The 22,695-nt window shown below is 45.7% G+C and overlaps 1 protein-coding gene across 5 annotated transcripts in view; it reads left to right on the top strand.

Moving 5' to 3' along the window:
* Positions 1-445: 445 nt before the first annotated feature.
* The window catches only part of usp34 (ubiquitin specific peptidase 34), a 43,121-nt gene continuing 20,871 nt past the window's right edge, over positions 446-22,695 (top strand). For 3 of the 5 annotated variants that reach the window (XM_076091748.1, XM_076091746.1, XM_076091745.1), the window contains exons 1-25: positions 446-798; positions 8,422-8,512; positions 8,855-9,377; positions 9,873-9,923; positions 11,489-11,638; positions 11,867-11,934; positions 14,757-14,949; positions 15,248-15,309; positions 15,651-15,732; positions 15,871-15,963; positions 16,754-16,879; positions 16,967-17,096; positions 17,496-17,626; positions 17,986-18,719; positions 18,898-19,112; positions 19,264-19,382; positions 19,916-20,043; positions 20,223-20,312; positions 20,466-20,561; positions 20,715-20,797; positions 21,042-21,196; positions 21,425-21,538; positions 21,703-21,802; positions 22,125-22,287; positions 22,377-22,503. In XM_076091748.1, the coding sequence (XP_075947863.1) occupies positions 756-798; positions 8,422-8,512; positions 8,855-9,377; positions 9,873-9,923; positions 11,489-11,638; positions 11,867-11,934; positions 14,757-14,949; positions 15,248-15,309; positions 15,651-15,732; positions 15,871-15,963; positions 16,754-16,879; positions 16,967-17,096; positions 17,496-17,626; positions 17,986-18,719; positions 18,898-19,112; positions 19,264-19,382; positions 19,916-20,043; positions 20,223-20,312; positions 20,466-20,561; positions 20,715-20,797; positions 21,042-21,196; positions 21,425-21,538; positions 21,703-21,802; positions 22,125-22,287; positions 22,377-22,503 (3,867 nt within the window). In that variant the 5' untranslated portion in view covers positions 446-755. The remainder of the gene's footprint in view (positions 799-8,421; positions 8,513-8,854; positions 9,378-9,872; positions 9,924-11,488; positions 11,639-11,866; positions 11,935-14,756; positions 14,950-15,247; positions 15,310-15,650; positions 15,733-15,870; positions 15,964-16,753; positions 16,880-16,966; positions 17,097-17,495; positions 17,627-17,985; positions 18,720-18,897; positions 19,113-19,263; positions 19,383-19,915; positions 20,044-20,222; positions 20,313-20,465; positions 20,562-20,714; positions 20,798-21,041; positions 21,197-21,424; positions 21,539-21,702; positions 21,803-22,124; positions 22,288-22,376; positions 22,504-22,695) is intronic. The other 2 variants (XM_076091749.1, XM_076091747.1) reach the window with 1 other exon arrangement.

The raw sequence follows: 22,695 nt of genomic DNA, 5'->3' as shown, positions 1-22,695 counted from the left end.
ACCAGAGAAAATGTAAATAATAGCTTAAAACACAAATAACGTAATATTTTAATATGCATTTAAAAAGATGTATTAACATGGATTAGATCATTGATGGTGTTAAAATCCAAATATGTCTTCGTAGAAAAGATATATACAATTTTTAATTTATTTTAAATAAGTAAAAAAGTAAAAAATCCACAATAACTAAAATATTATATATACACAGAATATTTGTAGTATTTAGCAATTTTACATTTATGAATGTAAATTGTATTATTATTATTATTATATTATTATTATTCAAGATTGACAAGTACAATGTTTTCATTGCCCTTGAGATCGTAAGGAAAATCTCGCGATATCTTCAACCCGAAGATATCACGAGATTACCGAAGTAACCCGAACGGGTGAAGGAGAATAGCACGAAAACTCCCGAACTCTCTCCACACTGTGTCGTCCCCCCCCCCCCCCTCCTTTTTCATCATGGCTGCTGTGTCTACTCTCTCAAGTTAACGCTCAGATTGGACACTAACTCGATTTCGTACCTTCCCAGAGGCTCTTAAACTTTTTAACCTGACATCAAACTTCGCTTTTGGATGCAAATCCCGTTGTCCACGCGGTTGTTCCCTCTGGCTTCATTTAGAGGATAACCTTCACACAATCACTCCCTTCCACCACTGGGCCTTTTTTTTTTTTTACCCCAAAAACAACCAGCTGCCAGCCAACAACAAACGAAACCGCTTCCAGAAGCGATGGTTTGACTCAGTGTGAAAATGTGTGAAAACTGCGCCGAGCTGGTGGAGGTTTTAAATGAAAGTAAGTAGTATTTATCTTATTTGCACTGCTAGGCGATGCTTGGAACTAGCTGCTTGATGTTAGCATCGCTGTCCACTGGAGCTAGCTGTTAGCTTCTAGCTAAATATAACTTTGTGTGTTTTCGTCTCGTGCAGACTTCTGCAGCCGTACGAACACGTGGCATTGTGTCTGCGTGTGCTCTCGGCCGGTGACGGTCGTTGTCTTCGTGTGTCAGACTCTGTCGGGTTTTCATGTGTATGCCATTTTTTTTATTTATCCATCCCAAAAATTGGCAGTTCATGTTTTTTTTTGGGGCCTGTCTGTCAAAAACACTCCTCACAGAACTCACACAAAAAAAAAATAACCGTGTCGCCTCTATTGGTTGTTGTTCGTGACATTACAGTCACGACTTTAAATACTTCAGCGCTGTTGAACACTGGTGCACGGGGACGGTGTGTGTTTGCAGGATGCTAAGACGCGTCTTGCACGGATGTGTTGGAAGTTAGCAGAGTTAGCTTAGCCTGACTTTGTTTGATGTGTTTGTCAGGTCAGTCTGCTAGCTGTCCACTCCGCTCCCACCCATTGTTATGCGGATGGAGAAACATCCACAGCTTCAAAATGACCCAGTTAACATGTCAATACCACGAAGAGGATGATTGTAAATTGCTTGTTTACTTGCAGAGTCTCTTGAATCTTAAATCTTATAACCTTTAGTAGTCGAAAGCTAGCGGCGACTAAAGCTAGCCCACTAAAATTAATGGCTGCAACGAGGCGCATATTTTGGCACACACAGCATTACCGTTAATCCTCGGTAGCTTTAGGTGTGTGTCTTTCTCGGACCGACGTCGTGTGCACATCAGCCTCACTCCATGCTGGTAAATTAAATCACTGATGCGAAGAAGCCCCCCATTTTCACCTGCAGGTCTACCGCCAAGTATAGCAAAGCGAACGTAAATACAAGGTTTGCCTTTTTATAGCTACAAGTTAGCCGTTCGTCCATGGCGTGCTAACCGGGCCTTTTGCTGCACCTCAAGGATGTCCGTAAGACACGGAACAAAGCCTGTTTGTGTGTGTTATAACACTATATCTGCAGAGCTGTTACTATGCAGTGATTCACCGTTTATTTGTCGTTTTCCTGTGTGGGTCCAGCCTATTGTGTGCGTGTGTCATGAGCTTGTGTGAAAGCTCCTCCTGCAGGGCTTTAACATACAATCCTGCACCTGAATGTAGCATGTTCTCACTTAACACACAATCCTGTACCTGAATGTAGCATGGGATCCACTTTAACACACAATCCTGCACCTGAATGTAGCATGTTCTCACTTAACACACAATCCTGCACCTGAATGTAGCATGGGCTCAGTTTAACACACAATCACACAGGAGATGCATGCATGACACAGTTCTACTGACATGCCTTAAACGTGTCCTCGTATGACACGTCAGTATGACATCTGGTTGTCGTTTTTAGCAGAGACCCAAGTCTGCGTTGGAGTTTAATGCAATTAAGTTGCTAAAGCATACAACAACACAGAATTACATTATCACCAAATAAAAGCCTGTCTTGCCCCATGCCTGCATGTGTTCTGTTTGTCCTGTTCTCTCTTTGTCTCTTTCTTGTTAGGGAGTCTGTCAAATGACTTTAAAGGTCACAATCATTAACGTTCCATCCTTAATAGAGACGGCTGATCGCCAAAGCCGGCCAGCCGTGTTGGTCAGAATGTGTTGCCGCTGATATTGGGTGAAGAGGCCTTGTTGATGTTTCCGCTTCATCCCAAAGGTGTTGGATGCTCTGTGCCGTCCAGTCAGGTTCTTCCACACCGAGCCGGGGAAACGGTTTCTGTGTGGAGCTGGCTTTGTGTATGGAGACGGTGTCATGTTATAACAGGAAAGATAAAAAACACACACACTGTTGACACAAAGCGAGAAGCACACTATCGTCTAAAGTCTGCTGGGGTCTAGACCAGAAGTACAATGTCCACATATCTTTGACTATATACTGTATTTAAAACAAATTATTGTGTGATTAATCTGTTTCTTTCTAGTTTTTTTGTTCACCCCAATTCTGCGATTGTTGTCAGTTGTTATTAGAATATGTGGACAGAAACAAACGCATCTTAGTGACTAGAGGACTGTTTTCTAATATTGATTTGTGCAACAGTATATTTTTTGGGGAATGTATAGGTCAGGTTGTCTAATTGATGTTGATCACAAAGCATGTGTTGCATTGTGTTGCATGGTGAATGGAAGTCAAACGGTATCGATTTCATTATAACCGGCATTCTTAAGGACGAGGTCATTGTGTGGAAAATTGCAGTAATCGTTGTGATGAACTGAGTTGTTAAGTCAGATGTCACAAGTAGAGCTGGGTTTCATTTTAGAAGAATTAATACCAGTGAGCTAGTGACGATACAATACCTGACTTTCAGTTCCAAAACAATACTTTTTTCGATGCCCTACTTTGAGAAATACCAACATGTTTTATTTCTGCTGAAGCCGTAAAAACCCAAAGTTCTCAAAAGTGTAATGTTGTCTCAACACAAGCAGCCATACAACGGCTTAGTCTCGGCTAAAATGAAGTGAATCACCAAGCATTCAATGCTGGCATGCTTATGATACTACAGATACAATTTAGTTGGTACCAAAAAAGATCTCTCATGAATATATTAATATATTGTATTTTTGTACAATTGTGCTTTAAAGGTTCACTTTTTTTCCTCACGCTTCAGACTGAAGTTTGAGCGTTTGATGCGGTGTTGGGTTCTAGTTAGTTTGCTCCGTGCTGATGCGTTCGCTTCGCCTCGCTGTAGTTTGGCTTCGTTCTGACTCAAGTTACGCGACAGAAAATCTGCCGCTCGTGTGCTTTTTCACCAGTTCAGCTGTTTGAAACCCAGTAAAACCTGGTTGTTTTAGTGGCAGGATGAAGTCTGTCGGGCCGGATGCAAACTGGTGTTGTGGAGGATTGTGATGGAGGGGGGGGGGGGGGCCTGTCAGCTGTGACAGCTCTGTCTACAAGACTGGCAGGTCCATGTGTTGTGTCTGTAGGTGACCTGTGAACTCAGATGTGCTGCAGCAGCATGTGTTTGTGTATGTAAGAGACAGAATCCTCTTTTACAACAGGGAGCCGTGTTCAGCGGGCGTTTCCCGGCACACGGCTGATCCTCGTCGTTTCTAAAAATGCAACGATTTGCGTCTTTTCTGTTTGTACGTGTGCTCAACGAATAAGTTTGACTTGTGGACTGTTTGTCAGACAAAACAAACAACGTGAAGATGTCACTCAATGATATATTTTGTAGTATTTTCAGATTTCTTTCCTAAGTTAACTGAATGAAATTGAGCCGGTAGAATCTATTTATACAACAGTTTATACGCAATGTGAGCGTGTCACAAGTGTCAGACAGCATTGAATGACTTTAGCCCCTCTCCCTGTTTAAAGAGTCTTAAACCTCACACACAAACCGAATCGCTCAAATAAGTGAGTTTAGTTTCCGTGAAACAAATATGCTGATGATGCAACTTAAACAATGAAGGTAGTTTGGAAGTCCCACTTGATGAAAAAAGACATTTTCATATCGAAGTAGGAAAAAACAGTTGTAAATAACGACGTAAATGATTCTCTTTCAGTGTCGTGATGTTGTGCATGCGGCCTTACTGACTACATTTATGCACAAGCTGCTCTTTCTGCCCTCATTCCGAAATAGACCATCTTCTAGCTAAGCTGTTACCATGGCTGATGAAAATATTCATTCCTCTAATATTTCCATGCGGACGCCGCCGCCATTCATTCCTTCAACAACCTTTTGCGATATTTGCTCGTATCCCAATAAAATCCTTTGTTTGAGTTGGTTTGTGTATAACTCACAGATCTGAGACTTTGTCGTAAAAACCCTAATTGAGATGCATGTTCTCAATATATATATATATATATATATAAACTGTATACACGTCCAAAGAATGCTCCTATCTCACGTCTTCATCGGAAAATGCTACATTCTAAATGAGGAAGGCCTAATTAGTTATCCAAACGTCTAAGCGCTTCATACGACCTGTGTACAATTCAGAATGATGCACAATATTCACTGCGGTCGCTGTCAGACTGTCACGGCTGACTGGGACACTGGAATAGAACTGAGAGGTGGTCGATGTCTTTAGTAACACCGGTACCTTTAAGTTGAACTGTCCTCGATGGGGAAAAATAGGGCTGTAAATATGTTGTTTTATTTTGAAGGAACTAGTGCTGACAGAAGCTGACTCATAGATTCATGTTGATGGTGACGGTAACCACGGACTCATGCAGACGGAAATGTGGTGAAAGTTCAAATTAAGAGCCACAGCAGCTCGTCACTCATCGATTTCATACTTTTAGGTTTATGAGCTTTATGTCACTTTTTTGGTCGTCTTTGTTGTTAATAAATGCGACCTGTTAACAAGGCTGTCGTGTTCAGATCCACTGTTGTATTCATCAGAAGTAATAATGTACAGCCTGTTTGTTCAGCCTGCTACCCAGCGGGTCTGTTTCAGCTAGTTCGGTTGCGTAAAGCTCGGATCGGGTTCGGTTTTGTTATTTCAAATGTAATTCAGTAACAATGTTCTCTATCTGAATGTGCCAGAGTGTGGTCCCCGTGGTTCATTAGTCTGGTGAGATAATAAAATAAATAAAGGTTTTGGTATTAACTTTGTCTTACAGGCTTTGGTCTCAGTCAGAGACTCGTGCAGAACTGAAACACTAAATAAGAAACATAGAATGTTTGAGGTGACACGAAGCCGGCTGCTTCGCTTCACTACTGAGCATAAAAATGAAACCTGTTAAATTCTGACAATCGTGCATCGCTTTTCTTTTACTGTCGGGGAGATGCTGGTTTAGATGGAAGCTCGGAACACAAACGTGTGTTTCTGAGGTGTGTTGCTGTGAAAGTGTTGTTTACTCTCTGACCGGAGGAAGTGAGGAGGAGCAGATAACATGACAACCTTGAGATGTTGTGTTAACTGTTGCCAGAGCGGTATGGCTGATGTCCCCATGGTGGACGGGCGGGACGGCTTCTTGTGCGGCTGTGTCGGGCTCCAGGAATGACGATGTCGGCATTTAGTCGACCACTTTGGTCCAGACTGAAATAACTCGAGGTGCAAGGATCATTTATTGTCTTTGTGCTCAATGACACTATAAGATGGATATCATTGTGCTGACGTTAGCATTTAGCTCACAGAGCCACTGGGTTAAACACAACTTCACCGAGCCGTTGGAATGACTCATACGACTAATAAAAGTATCGGAGGGAGTTCTTTACCTTTTGAAAATGACAAATGTAACCAGAATAATAAACACATTTGAGAATTATTATCTTTACATTCTTAAAATGGCAGTTTTCAGGTGCTTTGCTTGAAACATTAGTTTGTCTTCAGAATATTGAAGCAAAATACCGAAACTCTTTTAATCCAGCGGCTGAAGACCACGAGCAGAAACCTGTTGCTCTGACAGTGAAGTTGTCCGTTCTACTACAAGAGTTGCTTTTCATCCTTGTATCCGAGGTGCTTCGGGGAGTTGGGCGCTGAGATGACGATGAAGTTGCGGTAATTCAGCCGTAGGCCTCACTGACTAAACTAAAGAAAATGGTTTTCCAGCAGAGTAACTCGCTCACAGTATCTTTACTGCTCAACTTGTCCGTTTGACTGTATAATAGTCCATGAGACGGATGGAGAGCTCTGGGTAGCCCTGCACTGAGATGATTAACCTCTCCTCCGTGTATTTACCGTAGACTGTTATTCACGGAAGAAAGAAAAGATATCTGCCGGCTCTGATTGGTTGTTCCTCGTCACACGACATGTGCATCCTGTAAAATAGACACTTGGGAACGCGTGTGCACCGCGACGGCATCGCTCTTGCTTTTGAGTCTACGTTGACGACAATGAATTTTCGGGCTAAAAAAGACCTTCTTCCTTCTCCATGCATTCGTTTTAAAGTCTTTATCTCAGCTTTAATCCTTTGAAATAAATGAAGCAGTGACGCCCAAACCTCTATCAAAGTGCATCTTTGCTTTTCTGGTTTTGTCGTTTTGAGGCTTCAGATCTTCTGCCTCTACCTGCGTTTGCTTTCAGAAACACATTTTAGTTGAACTGTACTGTTTAGAGTCACAGCTGCAGCGCTCATGTTTAAACGCCTCCAGTCTGGCTGAACGTTGCAGTCACCGTGTTGATCACACGGTGCAGGTGTCCTCCCACGCTTTTGTATTTATATCCACGGTGAGCTGCAGCCGTAAACTGGCTTTAATGCTGGCACCCGTGTGCCCGCTCCCAGACGACGTGGTCGTCACCAAAGCAGCGAAGCGACGGCAGGAAAATGGCCAAAATCCGCCGGGAAAACATCCCAGAGAGTGGAGGTCGGCCCCGGGGCCACAGAGGAGCTTCTGTTCACTGAAAGCGGGTTCGGTTTGCGTGAGGAAAGACGTCCTGCTTTGCACGGCCAAGACGGTTGATTGAGAACTATTGTTGTGTTGTGTGTGTCTTTGCTGTCAAATCCAGGTCAGCGATTCAATGGAGACACCTGATTCCTCTAAGCTGGGTGTGACTGATGTTCATCTCCGAAGGCCAATAGAACAACTGTAACTTTAGACGGAAGCGGTTGAAGTCTGGTGCCAATATTTAATGTCTTTGTAGTTGGCAGCCTCCGTATTTTCAGCCTTTGAGGCCGATAAACATCAACAAAGTATGGGAACCAAGTGCAGGCATTTTCAATTTGTGTCCATATTGTCCTTTTTAATTTATCCAGATATGATAACGTCCTCCGTGTTTGCAGTGAAGCTGATCCATTCCTCCTAATTTTTTGTGGAAATGTCTTCCACTTATTCATCAGTTTTTCCATCCGACACGTATCCCGTAAGGATGGGACGATGTAGGCTTTAACGATGGAAACGCACACCATTAGTTGATCGTGGGGAATTTCCACTACTGGGATTATTGTGAATATTCTCACATGAGTTACTTGAAAAGGCTGTCGAGCTCATAATCATGTAGAGGAGGGAAAATAGAGCCTACAGGATTTAGGAAACAATGTACGTTAAAGTGATTCCAGTATGTTTTAGTGCCGTTTTCTACTATGTTCATCCATTGTTTAAGACTTATTTCAGTCAGCTAGTACAATGTTTGGATCTTGTTTTGTTACTATGTCTCTTGTTTGCACTATGCTGCTGTAATCCTGTAACTTTCCCCGCTGCGGGACTAATAAAGGATTAATTTATTTTATCTTTGTCATAAAAGAATAAGAAGGTAAACGACACAATGTGCTCTGCGTGTGTTTAGTGCGATTACTCTTGTTTAGCCTCAGGCGTCTGTTTTGGTTTTAGCAAATGATTTAGTTTGACTGTGGGGGTCAACATTACATCCTCATTTATAACTGCTAAGTATTTTAATGCCAGCCGTGTTTTTCGGTACTTTTCAGTTTCGGCTCTTTAAAAGATTAAATAGCAGAGCTCAACACTATCAAATGTTTAAACCGCTGCATCGTTGAATTAAGTTTTGTAACCTGAAAGTGAGCGACCGCCAGATCGCTGGTGGTGTTTAGTGTTTAGTCTTAAATAAGAGGATTTTCTATTGATTCCTGGGACGTGGCCAGCTCTCCTCTCACGGGTATCTTCTCTCGTTCCTCCTCAGTTTCGGACACAGACGGCAGTGAAGGAGGCTTCCAGCTGAAGAAGGAACATGCCCTGCGAGTGCTGGGCTACATCAGCTCCTGGACACAGAGGTCAGTGCGTCTTCCTCTGTGACCTCACGGGAAACACGGCACAGAATATCTGCACAAACTACCGACTCTTGTAACACTTTATTTACTCATCACTTGAGCAATTTACATGTCGGATTGTCAGTGAATTCTTTAAACTAGAGACTGTTTTTATACGACTGTATTCATGTAGCCCAATATCACACATTACTAGTTTGCCTCGAGTGGCTTTACAATCTGTAAATCTTTGTAAAATGTGACAAACAGCGTGAGAGTTTTCTAGCGGCAGGTCTTTTCCTCATTATGACTGAGCTCCTGTTGATTTCCTCTCTAACGCGTCCCGTTTCCTCTGCGTTGGGTCTTCAGACAATGTCTCTGCTGCTTCAAGGAGTACAAGCACCTGGAGGTCTTTAATCAGCTGGTCTACGCCCTCATCAACCTGGTCATCGCTCAGATCAGCAGCCTGAGAGACCGCCTCTGCAGCGTCCAGGACCGCCTCCATAAAGGAGGCGCGTCCGGGGCGGAGGGGGGGTCCGAATGGAGCGGGGGCCTCCCCCAGCCGTCCTCGCCCGGGGAGGACGAACCCGTGAACGTGGAGAGAGACTCTGCCGAAGAGGACGCCGACGCCCCCGACCTCAACCAGAATAAGGGCCAGAGTCAGGGGCCCAACCATCCGTGTGAAGCCCAGATGGAAGCACTGGGGCCTGGGGAGGGCGGCAGTGGGTCTGGGGGTGGTGGTGCTGGAGCAAGCAGCAGCGACAGCCAGGACCCGTTCAGCTCCTGGAGCACAGAGGAGAGAGAGAAACTGCTGTTGTGTGCCGCCAAGATCTTCCAGATCCAGTTCCCCCTCTACACAGCCTACAAACACAACACACACCCCACCATAGAGGTGAGGACGGGATACCTCACTTTCTCTCTAAATTATCTCAAACAGATTTTTGTTCCCCCCTGCTTCCAGTCTTTATGCTAAGCTAAGCTAAACGTCATCTGGCTCTAGCTCTGGACTAGAGCTGGGCAATGTATCAATATTATATCGATATCGTGATATGAGACGTAGTGTAAATATTCTGTGAAAGCACCAATGGTCTTCAATATTGATGTCGAGACATTTTCTCAATATGGTCCAGCGGGCCACTGGACTTGGAGTCGTATTGATGTTCTCCTCCAGGCTCTAATGAGTCCACATGGACGTTCCTTCACACTCACAGATGTGTCCTGTGGTGTCTCTTTTCAGTCTCCTTTGAACGTTAACGTTGACCTGTAATTAACTTAACAGAACTCTGCATTCAAATAATAATTACTCACAAAGGTTGTCTTGTCACGTTTAACCTCCCAAACCCTGATTTCACTGTCCGCCCTTTTGTCTCCCGTTTCTTTCCCGCAGGACATATCTGCTCATGAAAGCAACATCCTCGGCTCCTTCTGCGACATGAACGTAAGAGATCTACCTTTTCCTCTTCTCCACCGAGTCGGGTCAAGTGTCCGCTCTGCTTCCTGTCGGTCTCCTGACACAAACGGCAGGAAATAACACTGACGTCTGTCGCAATAAACACAGACTTCTAGTTCATCCCAGTCAAACTCCAGACACCAGATTCACTTAAAGCTGCTTCGGGAACCATTGCTCAATGCTTCAAAGAAGTTGTTCTCGTGTTTCTCAAATTTATTCACCCCGATAACTGTGTTTTTGGGAACCTGCCTGAACAAGCCCCCCGCCCCAAACCATCCAGAGCCGGAGCGATGATGAAAACTAGATGTACTCCAGTAAAGTACATTTGAACTAGTACTTGAGTAGATGTACTTAGTTACTTTCTACCACTGCAAATGAAGTGAAAAGCAGAAGATGTCGTACCAAAGAGCGGCGTTGTGTCTCTTCTAGACTGTCATTCATTAAGGCAGATGTGACGTCAGGTAAAGACTGATGAGGATATATTAGTAATGATAACTCTGCTCATGTTAGACGTTTCCTTGGAAGAACACGTTCATGTGTTCATTTATGTGAACGTTTTCGCTTCACGTCAGTCAGTGTGTCTTCAGCGTTGAGTACAGTTCTGTGTTGGGCTCGGTGTTGTCCACGTTTGCTGCCCTCTCCGCTGGTTTTGTCCCATCGACGCCCACATTACTTCAGTGTGCTGAGCCTCCTGAGCTCCATGGTAACAGGGCTGCTCCTCACGCTGCGCTCTGTGTTCTCAGATTAACATTTTAGGAGCTCACGATCGGTTTAATAACCACGCTTTGTTCTTCTAAACCGCGTTGAATGAGCTTGTGTGTGTTGTGGTTCTTAGATTTACGGGTTTATTCTGTGCCGGGTGAGTTTCTGTGTCTTGAACATGATTTCCTGCAGATGAAGTCCCTCAGAGAGCCGTAACGTGTCCCCCGATAATCCGCTCGCTCGATGGCTTTTACCTTCACACCCGAATAAAGTTTTCATTGAGCTCAGGGGCCGGATGCAAACTAAAATAAACCACCAGCGTTCCTTCTTTTTTCTTCAACATGATAATTGATGTATTTATACTCGATTCAAACACAGATTTCACGTCGTTTCAATCAAGTGCACAAAAATTGGCATTATTATTATTTTTATTTTTGCAGGAACAATAAAAACGAATTGTTCTAGAATTGTCTTGAAGCTAATTTGCATCTGTTGTTTCTCTGCAAATTGACAAAAAACAACGACGACCACATGATGACAAACGGAGTACATAAGACCACATCAATCCTGCGTCGTTTAAACCAGAAAGAAATGCTAAACAGACTGTTTAGCATTTAGACTGTAAATGTTGAGAAATGCAGCAGATCTTAAAACAAACATTAGTGCGTTTTGCATCAATTATAATGTTCTGCACGTTTTTACAATAGAAGTGGTGAAACATCCAAACATACGAAGACCATTCTGGCAGTTTAATTGCGTTTGGATTTTACTGCTTAATTCAAGATAAATCGCCTGATTTTTAAAGGAGGAGGTCAGTTCAAACTGTCTGTGTCTCTCCCCTCGTCGACCAGGACGTGGAGGTGCCTCTGCATCTGCTGCGTTACGTCTGTCTGTTCTGCGGGAAGCACGGCCTCTCCCTGATGAAGGAGTGCTTCGAGACGGGCACTCCGGAGAGCCTCCCCTTCCCCATCGCCCACGCCTTCATCACCATCGTCTCCAACGTGAGTCCAGACCACAACGCCATGATTTATGAACTCTAAAATCCATAAATCTGAATTAAATGAAAGATTGAGATGTATTTTTCAGGTGGATTTGCAGGGAAAGTGATTCTTAAAGGCTGCGATTTATTCATCCTCGTTGATAAACACGTGGTGGAAACAACCAATGTCTATCTGCTGTTTTCATGTGTTTGATGTTAAATTCTTTGCGGTTTGTTTTTGGCTCCACAGATCCGAATATGGTTGCACATTCCTGCGGTCATGCAGCACATCATACCGTTCCGCACCTACGTAATACGGTGAGTTCACTCCCAACAGACGTGTGTGTGTGTGTGTGTGTGTGTGTGTGTGTGTGTGTGTGTGTGTGTGTGTGTGTGTGTGTGTGTGTGTGTGTGTGTGTGTGTGTGTGTGTGTGTGTGTGTGTGTGTGTGTGTGTGTGTGTGTGTGTGTGTGTGTGAGAGAGAGAGACACGATCCATGTGTGATGGTTGAATGTGGAAACATCAGAAAGCTCTGCAGCGTTATGTTTGCAGGTGCCAAAGCTAGCTACATTAGCTCGCTAACACAAAGCTAACATTAGCTTGATAACAGCTTCACTACAGCTTCCCTTTATATCCGGCTCTATTTTCTCCATAAATAAATTATGCATTTCATATAAATTGCAATTATGTTTTTGTGTATCTACCCTGGAGAATCTTGCTGAAAGATTTTATACAAGATACAGTTTTCTTTTTTTTACCCGTATGTGTGTGAGAATAAATCCTCTATTTACCACAGTAGTGAGGAGAGTTCCCTTCAAAATAAAACAGTATCAGTAAAGCAGTCTCCCATGCACCCGTCTCTACACAGACGCACAAAGATCACCTTCTCTGCACATTGTTGGTAAATAAATTGAAATATGAAAATCAGCAGCGTCTACAGTCCACGTTCCTCCATGCAGCTGTTGTGACAAAAGAAAATGGAGAACACGTTTCCTGTTTCACCCAGAGCTCCGGCTCACCGCTGCATGCCCGTCTTTATTCCCTGGTCTGTGTCTGACCGAGTAGCTGCCATTTTGTTTTTGAACACCTTGCTCTCCTGTCAGCGCTGCATCCGACAGCTCCTGGAAGAAGTTAAGCTTCTGCAGAGGACTGCTGCTGATGTTTTGAGTCAAGTCAGAGCAACCCAAACATCTGTTTATGACCGCTGGTCCTCAATCAGTAATCTCCTCAATCTCAGGGTTCGTCTGCGCTGTCAGAGGATGAAGTCATACTTATTGCACGTTTTTAAACATTGAGAGTGTAGTCGTGTCCGTCCGTCGGTGTTTCCATTTCAAGTGAGGAAGCCAGACGTCTCTCTCTCTCTGTCTGTCTCTCTCTGTCTGTCTCTCTCTCTCTCTCTCTGTCTGTCTGTCTCTCTCTGTCTGTCTCTCTGTCTGTCTGTCTCTCTCTCTTTCTCTCTGTCGCTCTCTCTCTCTGTCTCTCTCTCTCTCTGTCTCTCTGTGTCTCTGTCTCTCTCTCTCGTCAGTGCACCTCGCTCATTCGTGCTCTCTTCCCCCAAATACCAAAGTGCCACACATGTGTGTTGCTAGGAAGAACTTCCGTCGCCACGGCAACAGTTGCCAGGCCTCCAGTGAACCTCTCCTCACATGACCCCCCCCCCCCCCCCCCCCCAGAGGAGGGGCCGGTCATGTGACGCAGGCAGCGGTGCTGATGCTCAGCAGAGTGTCAAACACTGGGCTTGAATACAAAATGATTAAAGGCTCGTCTTCTGGATTTATTCTAACTTCCCTCAAAATATGATCTTAAAACAAACATTGCTGCATTTTGCGGGTGAATTCGTATCAATTATAATAATATAATAATAGTTTTTACAATAGGAAAAGCGGTGAAACATATAAAGACCATTCTGTCAGTATAATCAAGGCTGATTTTTAAAGGTCAGTTTAAACGAACAGTGTTTTGAGATTTCTGAGTTTTATTTACATCGACGAGGAGAAGATTCTGTGTCGTTGAGCTTTAGCAGCCAGGCAGCACGCACCAGCAGCTTACGATGCACGAGCACACTCGCCTGGAGTAACGAGGTGAGGGATTGCGTTTGTCCATGTGGATTCACAGCCGAGCAAAGCTGCACAAGAAGACGTTAAAATAACCCCAAATAACATGCAGTACGGTCAGAAACACTGAAGCGTTGAAAGTGCAGACGGAGGAAAGCTTTAGGAGGGAGCAGAGCCTGCAAAGGTTGCGTGAGCTCATGGACCGTAACACTTAATAGGTCATGGAAACTTTGAGCTCGTTGATTGCGGCCTAAACACGAGCAGTCGAACAAGACTTCAGCCTGAATTAAATATAGAAAACAAAAGAGCAACAATATGGTTTGCATCAGAAATCCTCTGATCAAAGAGATCTGAGCTTTCGGTTGCTTTTGGTGCTTTGTATGTGTTAGGGAGGTAATATGCATGTTTGATTCTGGGGTGAACTGTCCCTTTTAAGTGCTGTTTTAATTATATTTGTGTTACGCTGTGTAGGAACATGACGGATCGAGCTCAACTTCTGCAGGATTATTGTGTTATTGTGAAAATGTTTTCTTATTGACAATATAAGACGGACTTTACTGCAGCTAACGGCCCCTCCTCCTGAACTCTGGTTGTGGTTTGTTGTTTGTTTGAGTGTTTCACAAAACACTGATTCCCAAAGTTCAGTTTGTCCATTTTTAAATCTGTTTGATCGGCAAAACTCAACCCCCTTCAGCAGCGACTGTAGCCTCCCAGCTCATCAGAAAAGATCTGAAAAGCAGAAACCCGACCAACTCCGCTCAGAGTGGAGACCGGGTGAGTCAGCAGCGCTCTGCTGCTGATCGCATCTCTCAGCGTTCGCCTACACAGGAATGTGATTAAAGATGAATCTCAAAGGTCCAAACAAAGTTTTTAAAAGGTTGGAGAAGTTTCATAGACAGAGAGAGAAAGATCAGAGATCATAGATTTCTTTCTGATATAGTTATTGAGTCTCATTATCACTGTTGGGATGAGTCTTCTTTTTGGCTCGCTGCCCACCAGTTACTCTATCCCCCCCCCCCCTCTGGTGGATTGTTGTGCTGTCAGAAATGCCGGTGGTGAATTCTGAAGACGGTGTTTTCGTCCGCAGGTATCTGTGTAAGCTGTCGGACCAGGAGCTGCGGCAGAGCGCGGCGCGCAACATGGCCGACCTGATGTGGAGCACGGTGAAGGAGCCGCTGGACAGCGCGCTGTGCTTCGACAAGGAGAGCCTGGACCTCGCCTTCAAGTACTTCATGTCCCCGACGCTCACCATGAGGCTGGCCGGACTCAGCCAAATCACCGTGAGTCACCGCCAACACCGCCGGACTCTCTCACGGGGGGGGGGGGGGGGGGGCATTTTAATGGTCCCGACGGGGCTCTTGGCGACCGTCCTGTGACAGACCCGTGTGATTGGTTCTGTAGTCGTCATTTGAGCTTCAGCTGCAGATTTTCTTTCTTTTCTCTCACTCACCATCTGAACCGACGAGACATTCATCTAGAGTCTTTTGATTTTAAGGTTTCTTTTCTATGTTACTGATGTGAAACAGATGTGTTATGTCTTTACTCACCACGGAGTCACGTGTGTCTGTGTTCCCTCAGAACCAACTCCACACCTTCAATGACGTCTGCAACAACGAGTCGCTGGTGTCCGACACAGAAACGTGAGTTGGTTTAATTAATCAATGATGGGATTTTATTCAGCGTTGAGTGGATTTTTAGGCTGCAAGTAATTACTAAAAGACGGCGGTAGTGTTCTCAGAAGGTGCATGTGTAATGTTTACAACTTGTAATCCAGTTTCCACCAGTGAATAAACATTTACATGTGAATGGAGTTTGATAACGTAACCAAAGAGGAATCTTCTTGTCGCCTCTCTTTACACCTGTAGGTATTCATCCACACAGTCAATGTGCACCGTGTCACACACCTCGTGCTCTACATGTTGAGCTGTAGTTGTGTTAACTTCACCGACTGTCTGATTCTGATTCTTCTTCGTCCCTTCAGGTCCATAGCGAAGGAACTGGCCGACTGGCTGATCCACAACAACGTGGTGGAGCACATATTCGGACCCAATTTGCACATTGAGGTGAGACCTTTTGATGCAGTGACGTGAACTGTCAGCAAATTCATTAACACGTTGCATTTAGACTGCAGACTGGAGGTCATTTTATGTTACCCAAGCATGGACGATTTTTAAGTGTGTGTGTGTGTGTGTGTTCTCCAGATCATTAAACAGTGCCAAGTGATCCTGAACTTCTTGGCTGCAGAGGGACGACTCAGCACGCAGCATGTGGACTGTATCTGGGCTGCAGCTCAGGTAAGACGGGACAGATTTACAGCCGACTGTACGCGGCGTTATCCCGCAGCAGGAAGGAGCCTGCAGTATTTATCACTGTATCAGTAGCATCAAGGTGATGAGCCCCAGATGAAAACAGCTGGCGCTGGTCTTCTTCGAGTTAATAATGTATAGATGTGAACATTTTTATGCGTGTGTGAACTTTTCCTGCTTTAATTGTAGATAGGTCCACTAAACACTTTTTATACTTGACTGTGACCTGATCTCTTTTTCGAGGGAGCTCTGGCCAAGACAGCAGCTTAAGTTTCACAAAAGCACAAACAATGAACCTAAAACATAACTGCAATACGTTAAAAACAACGTTAAAACATAAACGAGCAAGAGAAAATTGCATCAACCATTGAATTTGCAGTATTAAGTAAGAGGACATGTACGTCCAGTTTAAAATTATCTGGTTCAAAGTGACTCTGTGGCAGAAACCAAGATGAGGGTGCAAAAACCTTTAAAGCACCAAAGACAGTGCGTGTTTGAGGAGTGATGAAGACAATTTGTTTGCATGACTGAAGGTTGCAGCTACTGATGGTTTTAAGCGTCACTGGAGAACAAAGATAAGGTTCATATAATATGTTCAAATAAAGAAAAATGCACCAGTGTTCTACGTTTCAAAGAAGATGAAGTAGCATGTATAAAATATAATTCTGTTATTCTTACCCATGTTACATTATTTTAGAACATTGTATACAGACATTCTGTACCAGTCAATGAGGATAGATATGAGATGATTAACTCTGCTTTTTGTTTGGTGTTTTAGCTGAAACACTGCAGCCGTTACATCCACGACCTCTTCCCCTCGCTCATCAAGAACCTGGACCCAGTGCCTCTCCGCCACGTCCTCAACCTGGTGTCAGGCCTGCACCCCAGCGCCCACACCGAGCAGGTACCAGAAACACTGTGAACGACACCACGCTGTTGTACTTTAAGGAGTTGATTATCTATAATAAAAGCTCCTGCCTCCCCTCCTCAGACACTGTACCTGGCCTCCATGCTGATCAAGGCTCTGTGGAACAACGCCCTGGCGGCCAAGGCCCAGCTCTCCAAACAGAGCTCCTTCGCCTCCCTGCTCAACACCAACCTCCCCATGGGCAACAAGAAAGGTCCGTCTGGATTCTCGTGCAACTCCAGGAAGTTCTGAATAATATTGTTAGAGCGGCATTTTATACGTTTCAGGACTCCGTCCAGAGAAACCAGCACTCATCAACATTAGAACATTTCACACTTTTTTACTGAAGGAAGAAGTACTCGGATCTTTTACTTCAGTAAAAGTAGTAACACCACAGTGTAGAGTACCGTTTCAAGTAAAAGTCCTGCTTTCACTTTAATCTTCACACTGGCCCTTTAAGTACAGTGCTTGAGTAAATGACAAGTGTCAAAGTAACAGGTGAGGTTCTGCAGACCGTGTGCATCCTTCCCTCCTCAGCCTCTGAGCCGCTGCTGCTGCTGTCACAGGTCCGGTTCTCCGGTTCTCACTCTCGGTCTTCTTGTCTTTCTCTCAGGTTCACCGGCAGCCAGTCCAGACAGCAGCGACAACAGCGACACGCAACACAGCGGAGGCAGCGACATGGAGATGGACGACCAGATGATGACTGGCAGCAAGAGGAGCCAGCAGAGGCTGTCTGACACAGAGGTACACACACACACACACACACACACACACACACACACACACACACTGACTGCTGGTGGTGGACACATGGAACCAGCAATAAGAAACATTGAGTTTAAATACTGAACTTGTGTGTTGTGTCACTGTGTGTTTTTTACCCTAAATTTACAGAAGCTCAATGGAATATTTAAGATTAAACATTAAGTATTTAAGAGGTCAAAGGAATCCTGTCTGGGCCAATAATGACTGAACATGAACTAGATTTTGTGCTCTGTTCTTGTGTTGTTGTTTTTTTTTTTCTAGGGATTTGTTCTCCCCTCTTTCTCTGACTGCCACACTGAAGTGATTTAAAATAATTGTATTGATTCTTGTGTCCTCAGGAGTCGATGCAGGGCAGCTCGGATGAGACGGCCAACAGCGCGGAGGAAGGCAGCAGCGGTCCGGGCAGCAGCAGCGGCCGCAGCGAGGCCTCCAGCAACGAGGCCGCCTCCAGCCGAGCCAGCCAATCGGCCGGGAGCCCCGGCAGCGAGATGCACTCTGACGACATGGCGGACAGCGAGGCCTTGAAGGAGGAGGAGGAGGAGGAGGACGATGACGAGGAAGACGACGACGAGGATGACGACGAGGATGACGACGACGAAGAGGACGAAGACAAGGGGAACCGGTCGGCTGCTGAGAGCGGGCAGCAGAAGGAGCCAAGGGAGCAGACGGAGTCCAGGAAAAGGAAGGCGGGGGAGGCCCTCGGCGAGGGGCCGAGCCAGGGGGCGGGGCCCAGTGGTTCAGGGGTCAAGTCCAAGGGTCTCCCCTTCAACCCGGACACTTCTGCTATCATGGGTAGTACCGCGTCGACGTCGTTGGAGAGCCGGATGAGGATGTTGGACGCCTGTTCTGCGTCGTCGTCCGCCCGGCCCGAGGGGGCGGAGCCCCAGCAGCAGCAGCCGCCGGACATCGGCCCCTCACAGATGGTCCAGGGGCCTCAGGAGCCTCCGTGCCTGCCGCGGCCCGGGGACTTCCTGGGTGAGGCCATGGGCAGTGAGCTCTTTAACTGCCGCCGCTTCATTGGCCCCCAGCACCACCTCCATCACCATCATCACCACCACCACCACCATGAAGGGTAAGACCGAACTCATGGAGCGCTCAATGAAAAGTCACCAAAAACAGAAGAAGAATAATCACAGCACGTTTTTATGATTATGTTGCCTTCTTACCTAAATTCACCTACACAAATGGACAAACTTTAATGGATCTGCTTCTCTGCCTCCTCTTTTATAAAACCCTCCCTCCTCCGTCAGGCCCATGGTGGAGGACATGCTGAGTGCCGACGACGTGAGCTGCAGCAGCTCCCAGGTCAGCGCCAAGTCGGAGAAGAACATGGCCGACTTTGACGGTGAGGAGTCGGGCTGCGAGGAGGAGCTGGTCCAGATCAACTCCCACGCTGAGCTCAGCTCCCACCTCCAGCAGCACCTCCCTAACCTGGCCTCCATCTACCACGAGCACCTGGTGCAAGGTGAGCCACACACTCAAGGCCTCGACAAGTTTGGAATCAACCGATTATTTTGATCGATACAATAGCTTTGTTTTCACTAGAGGACTAAATAAAGGTTGACCTCTCAACGAACCGGAGGAACTCATTTTGTGAGCGCTCTGTATCTCTGCAGGTCCAGCCGTTCATAAGCACCAGTACTCCAGCAGCCACGCTGTGACCGACATCAACCTGGACAACGTCTGTAAGAAGGGCAACACTCTGCTGTGGGACCTGGTGCAGGACGAGGACGCGGTATGAAACACGGCTTCTCTTTATAGACGACGACGTTAATGTTCCGACATGTTTTATAGACGGGGCTTGCTTCAAGTCCACACACTAGGTCTTCCTTCACCCGGGTCATAACTGAATTATTAACATGCATGTAGACACTACGGCTATGCGATAACTGTTGGCTTCCAAGGATTATGAAAACATGTGTGTCTGTGTCATCAACAACGTCAGCAGACTGTTTTGGGGGTTCTATAACGCAGCAGTAGTGTTGACACGAGGCAGGAACGTGTGTTTACAAATGAAAACGTAGTCGTGTGGATGTCTCCTTGGTGCCCTCTCTCCCTGCGGGGAGTCGAGGATGCTGCAGCCCACCCGACTGGTCTCAAAACAAGGATCCCGTCTTGTTCACCACACTCTGTGGTTGTGACTTTTTAGCTGTTTCATAACCGTTCACATTTACACAACTGATGAATTTATAAACATATTGTTTAGTAGAGCACTAAATCGTGTTAATATATCGTGATCTATCGCACGTTTGATTTGTCTGTGTGTAGATTCATCTGTCTGAAGGTCTGATAAACGAGGCGGAGAAGCTGTTGTGTTCACTCGTCTGCTGGTTCACCGACAGACAGATCCGAATGCGCTTCATCGAGGGATGCCTTGAAAACTTGGCCCACCACAGGTACGAGTGACCCGAACACATTGGTCTGATTTTAACTCTGGGTTCCCCCTGGATTTAATCATTTCAGAGAACAGACGTGGATGAGGATCATTCCTGGGCACAGAACACACTCGATGTTTTATTCCTCTCTTTTCTCTTGTCCTTGTCTTCGACCCTCCCCTTCTCCCCTCCCCTCTCAGGTCTGTTGTGGTTTCCTTGCGTCTACTCCCCAAACTTTTTGGCACTTTTCAGCAGTTTGGCTCCAGCTACGACACTCACTGGATCACCATGTAAGTAAAACCCCTTTATTCCACAGGGACCGCCAAAATCAGCACAAAATGAAGGTTCCTCGTCGTAGCTTTCAATACGATCTTAAAAGGACACGAAGAGGAAGCCGTCTTGTTTCATGAGTGTGGTTCTGATGTGCGTGTCGGTTCTGTCAGGTGGGCGGAGAAGGAGCTGCACATGATGAAGCTGTTCTTTGACAACCTGCAGCACTACATCCAGGAAGTCCGTGAACACCGGCACAAGTTTGCACTGTGAGTCTGTCAGCGCTTCATCACTGCCCGCCTTCAATACCTAGTTCCTTAAAGACACACAGAGAGCAGCAACTCAAACATTTATCTGCACGACCGTTGTGGATTTCAGTAAAATATGTTTTCTCGACTAATACCGACCCGTCTCCCTCGCAGGTACAGCCACAGCGCGGAGGTCCAGGTCCGTCTGCAGTTTCTCACCTGTGTCTTCTCCACACTGGGATCTCCAGACCACTTCAGTAAGATTCAGCTTCTTCTGGATAAAAGAAAGATGTTTAAAAGACGTTTGATACTTTGATTCACAAGCTAAAGATGCGCTCTGAAGGCCTGACATCATCATGATGTCAACTTTATAGATGTTTATGACTGTTCTATTAAGTTATACAGGTGTGATCAAGTTTATGTTTGCTCTTACCCCAATACAATAGAGTTTTTCACACCTGTGTGTGTGTGTGTGTATGTGTGTGTGTAACTGTGTTTCAGGACTGAGTCTGGAGCAGGTGGACATCCTGTGGCACTGCCTGGTGGAGGACGCCGAGTGCTACGACGACGCGCTGCACTGGTTCCTCAATCAGGTCCGCAGCAAGGACCAGCATGCAATGGGCATGGAGACCTACAAACATCTTTTCCTGGAGAAAGTGAGGGCGAGGAGGGCAAACAAAAACGACGTACAGGAATGAGAAGTTTACCAAGAAATGTCAGGCGTTTATTTTGAAGTCGAACTAGTTTGAGTTTCAGGGTTTCCTTTGCTCCTGGACATGTTTTTACGTTTTGTTCTTGGGAAGGAGCATCAATGAGTGCGTTTACGTGCACCTTGGTTTCCTGGTTGGGTGTCTGTGTGTTAATGTCACTCTCTGTGTCTTCAGATGCCCCAGCTGAAGCCAGAGACCATCAGCATGACGGGCCTGAACCTCTTTCAACACCTCTGTAACTTAGCCCGCCTCGCCACCAGCGCACTGGACAACGCCTCCAGCTGTGAGGTACACAGAGAACTTCATATTCAATATATATTTAAAAAAAAAAACTTTAACAGTTTTCTCAATACAGTTTGGAGATGAAAGAGATATGCTGACGTGTTACTCGTCTTGCCTTTAGTTAGATCAGATTAGACGGACAGTTAACTCGTGTGTGTGTGCGTCTCCAGCTGTGCGGGATGGACCAGCTGTGGGGGATCGCTCTGAGGGCTCAGTCTGCTGACATCAGCCGCGCAGCGATCCAGTACATCAACTCCTACTACATCAACGGTTAGTTTACCTCCATCACTCACACACAGTTTACAGACCGTTATGCAACTATATTGACTCTCATATCAAAGTAGGAGTGTGTGTTTGGGGGGAGGGGACGGAGGAGCGTAACGGTCTCTTATATACAGTCTATAGTAACGTCAGCAGCAGCGTTAACGGCCAACGTACGGCATTTCCATTCAGTTACATTATGATGCGTTCAGGCTCTGTTCGGTGAAAATGAGTATTGGGTGAAAGGTAAATTACAACGTTATCATGATGTGTTCACATGTTTTACCATCCTGACTCATGTCTTCGCATACCTCGTTGTGCGTATCTCCAGCTGGTAAGACGGGCCTGGAGAAGGAGCAGGAGTTCATCAGGAAGTGCATGGAGAGTTTGCTGATGGCTTCAGCCAACCTGGAGAAGGACGCGCACTCCAGCCTGACCAGCATCGAGAGGGGGCTGCTCATGCTCAAAACGCACCTGGAGGCCTTTCGACGCAGGTACGCACTATCGGCGAGGTTAACACGAGATGAAGGGACATAAATAGAGTTCAACATATCAACAACACGTTGTTTCCTGTCCTCGTCAGGTTTGCGTACCACCTGCGACAGTGGCAGATCGAGGGGACGGGAATCAGCAGCCACCTGAAGGCTCTGAGCGACAAACAGTCTCTGCCGCTCAGGATCGTCTGTCAGCCCGCCGGCCTTCCTGACAAGGTGACAAATCGACATCTCCTTCTAGGAATAGATACTGTGAGAAACCAGGCGGCAACCTCCGGTTCTGAAAAGTGAAGCCAGTGCTGAAGTTCCTTAAAGCTTCATTCTCTCTAGTGTCCACCAGGGGGCGACTCCTCTGGTTGTATAGAAGTCTATGAGAAAATGACTCTACTTCTCTCTTGATTTATTACC

The sequence above is a fragment of the Anarhichas minor genome, unplaced genomic scaffold (genome assembly GCF_050575085.1).
Source record: "Anarhichas minor isolate MPS153535 unplaced genomic scaffold, ASM5057508v1 ptg000014l, whole genome shotgun sequence".
Classification (NCBI taxonomy): domain Eukaryota; kingdom Metazoa; phylum Chordata; class Actinopteri; order Perciformes; family Anarhichadidae; genus Anarhichas; species Anarhichas minor.
Note: the sequence above shows the minus strand (reverse complement) of the source record. Positions and strands in the feature narration are given on the sequence as shown.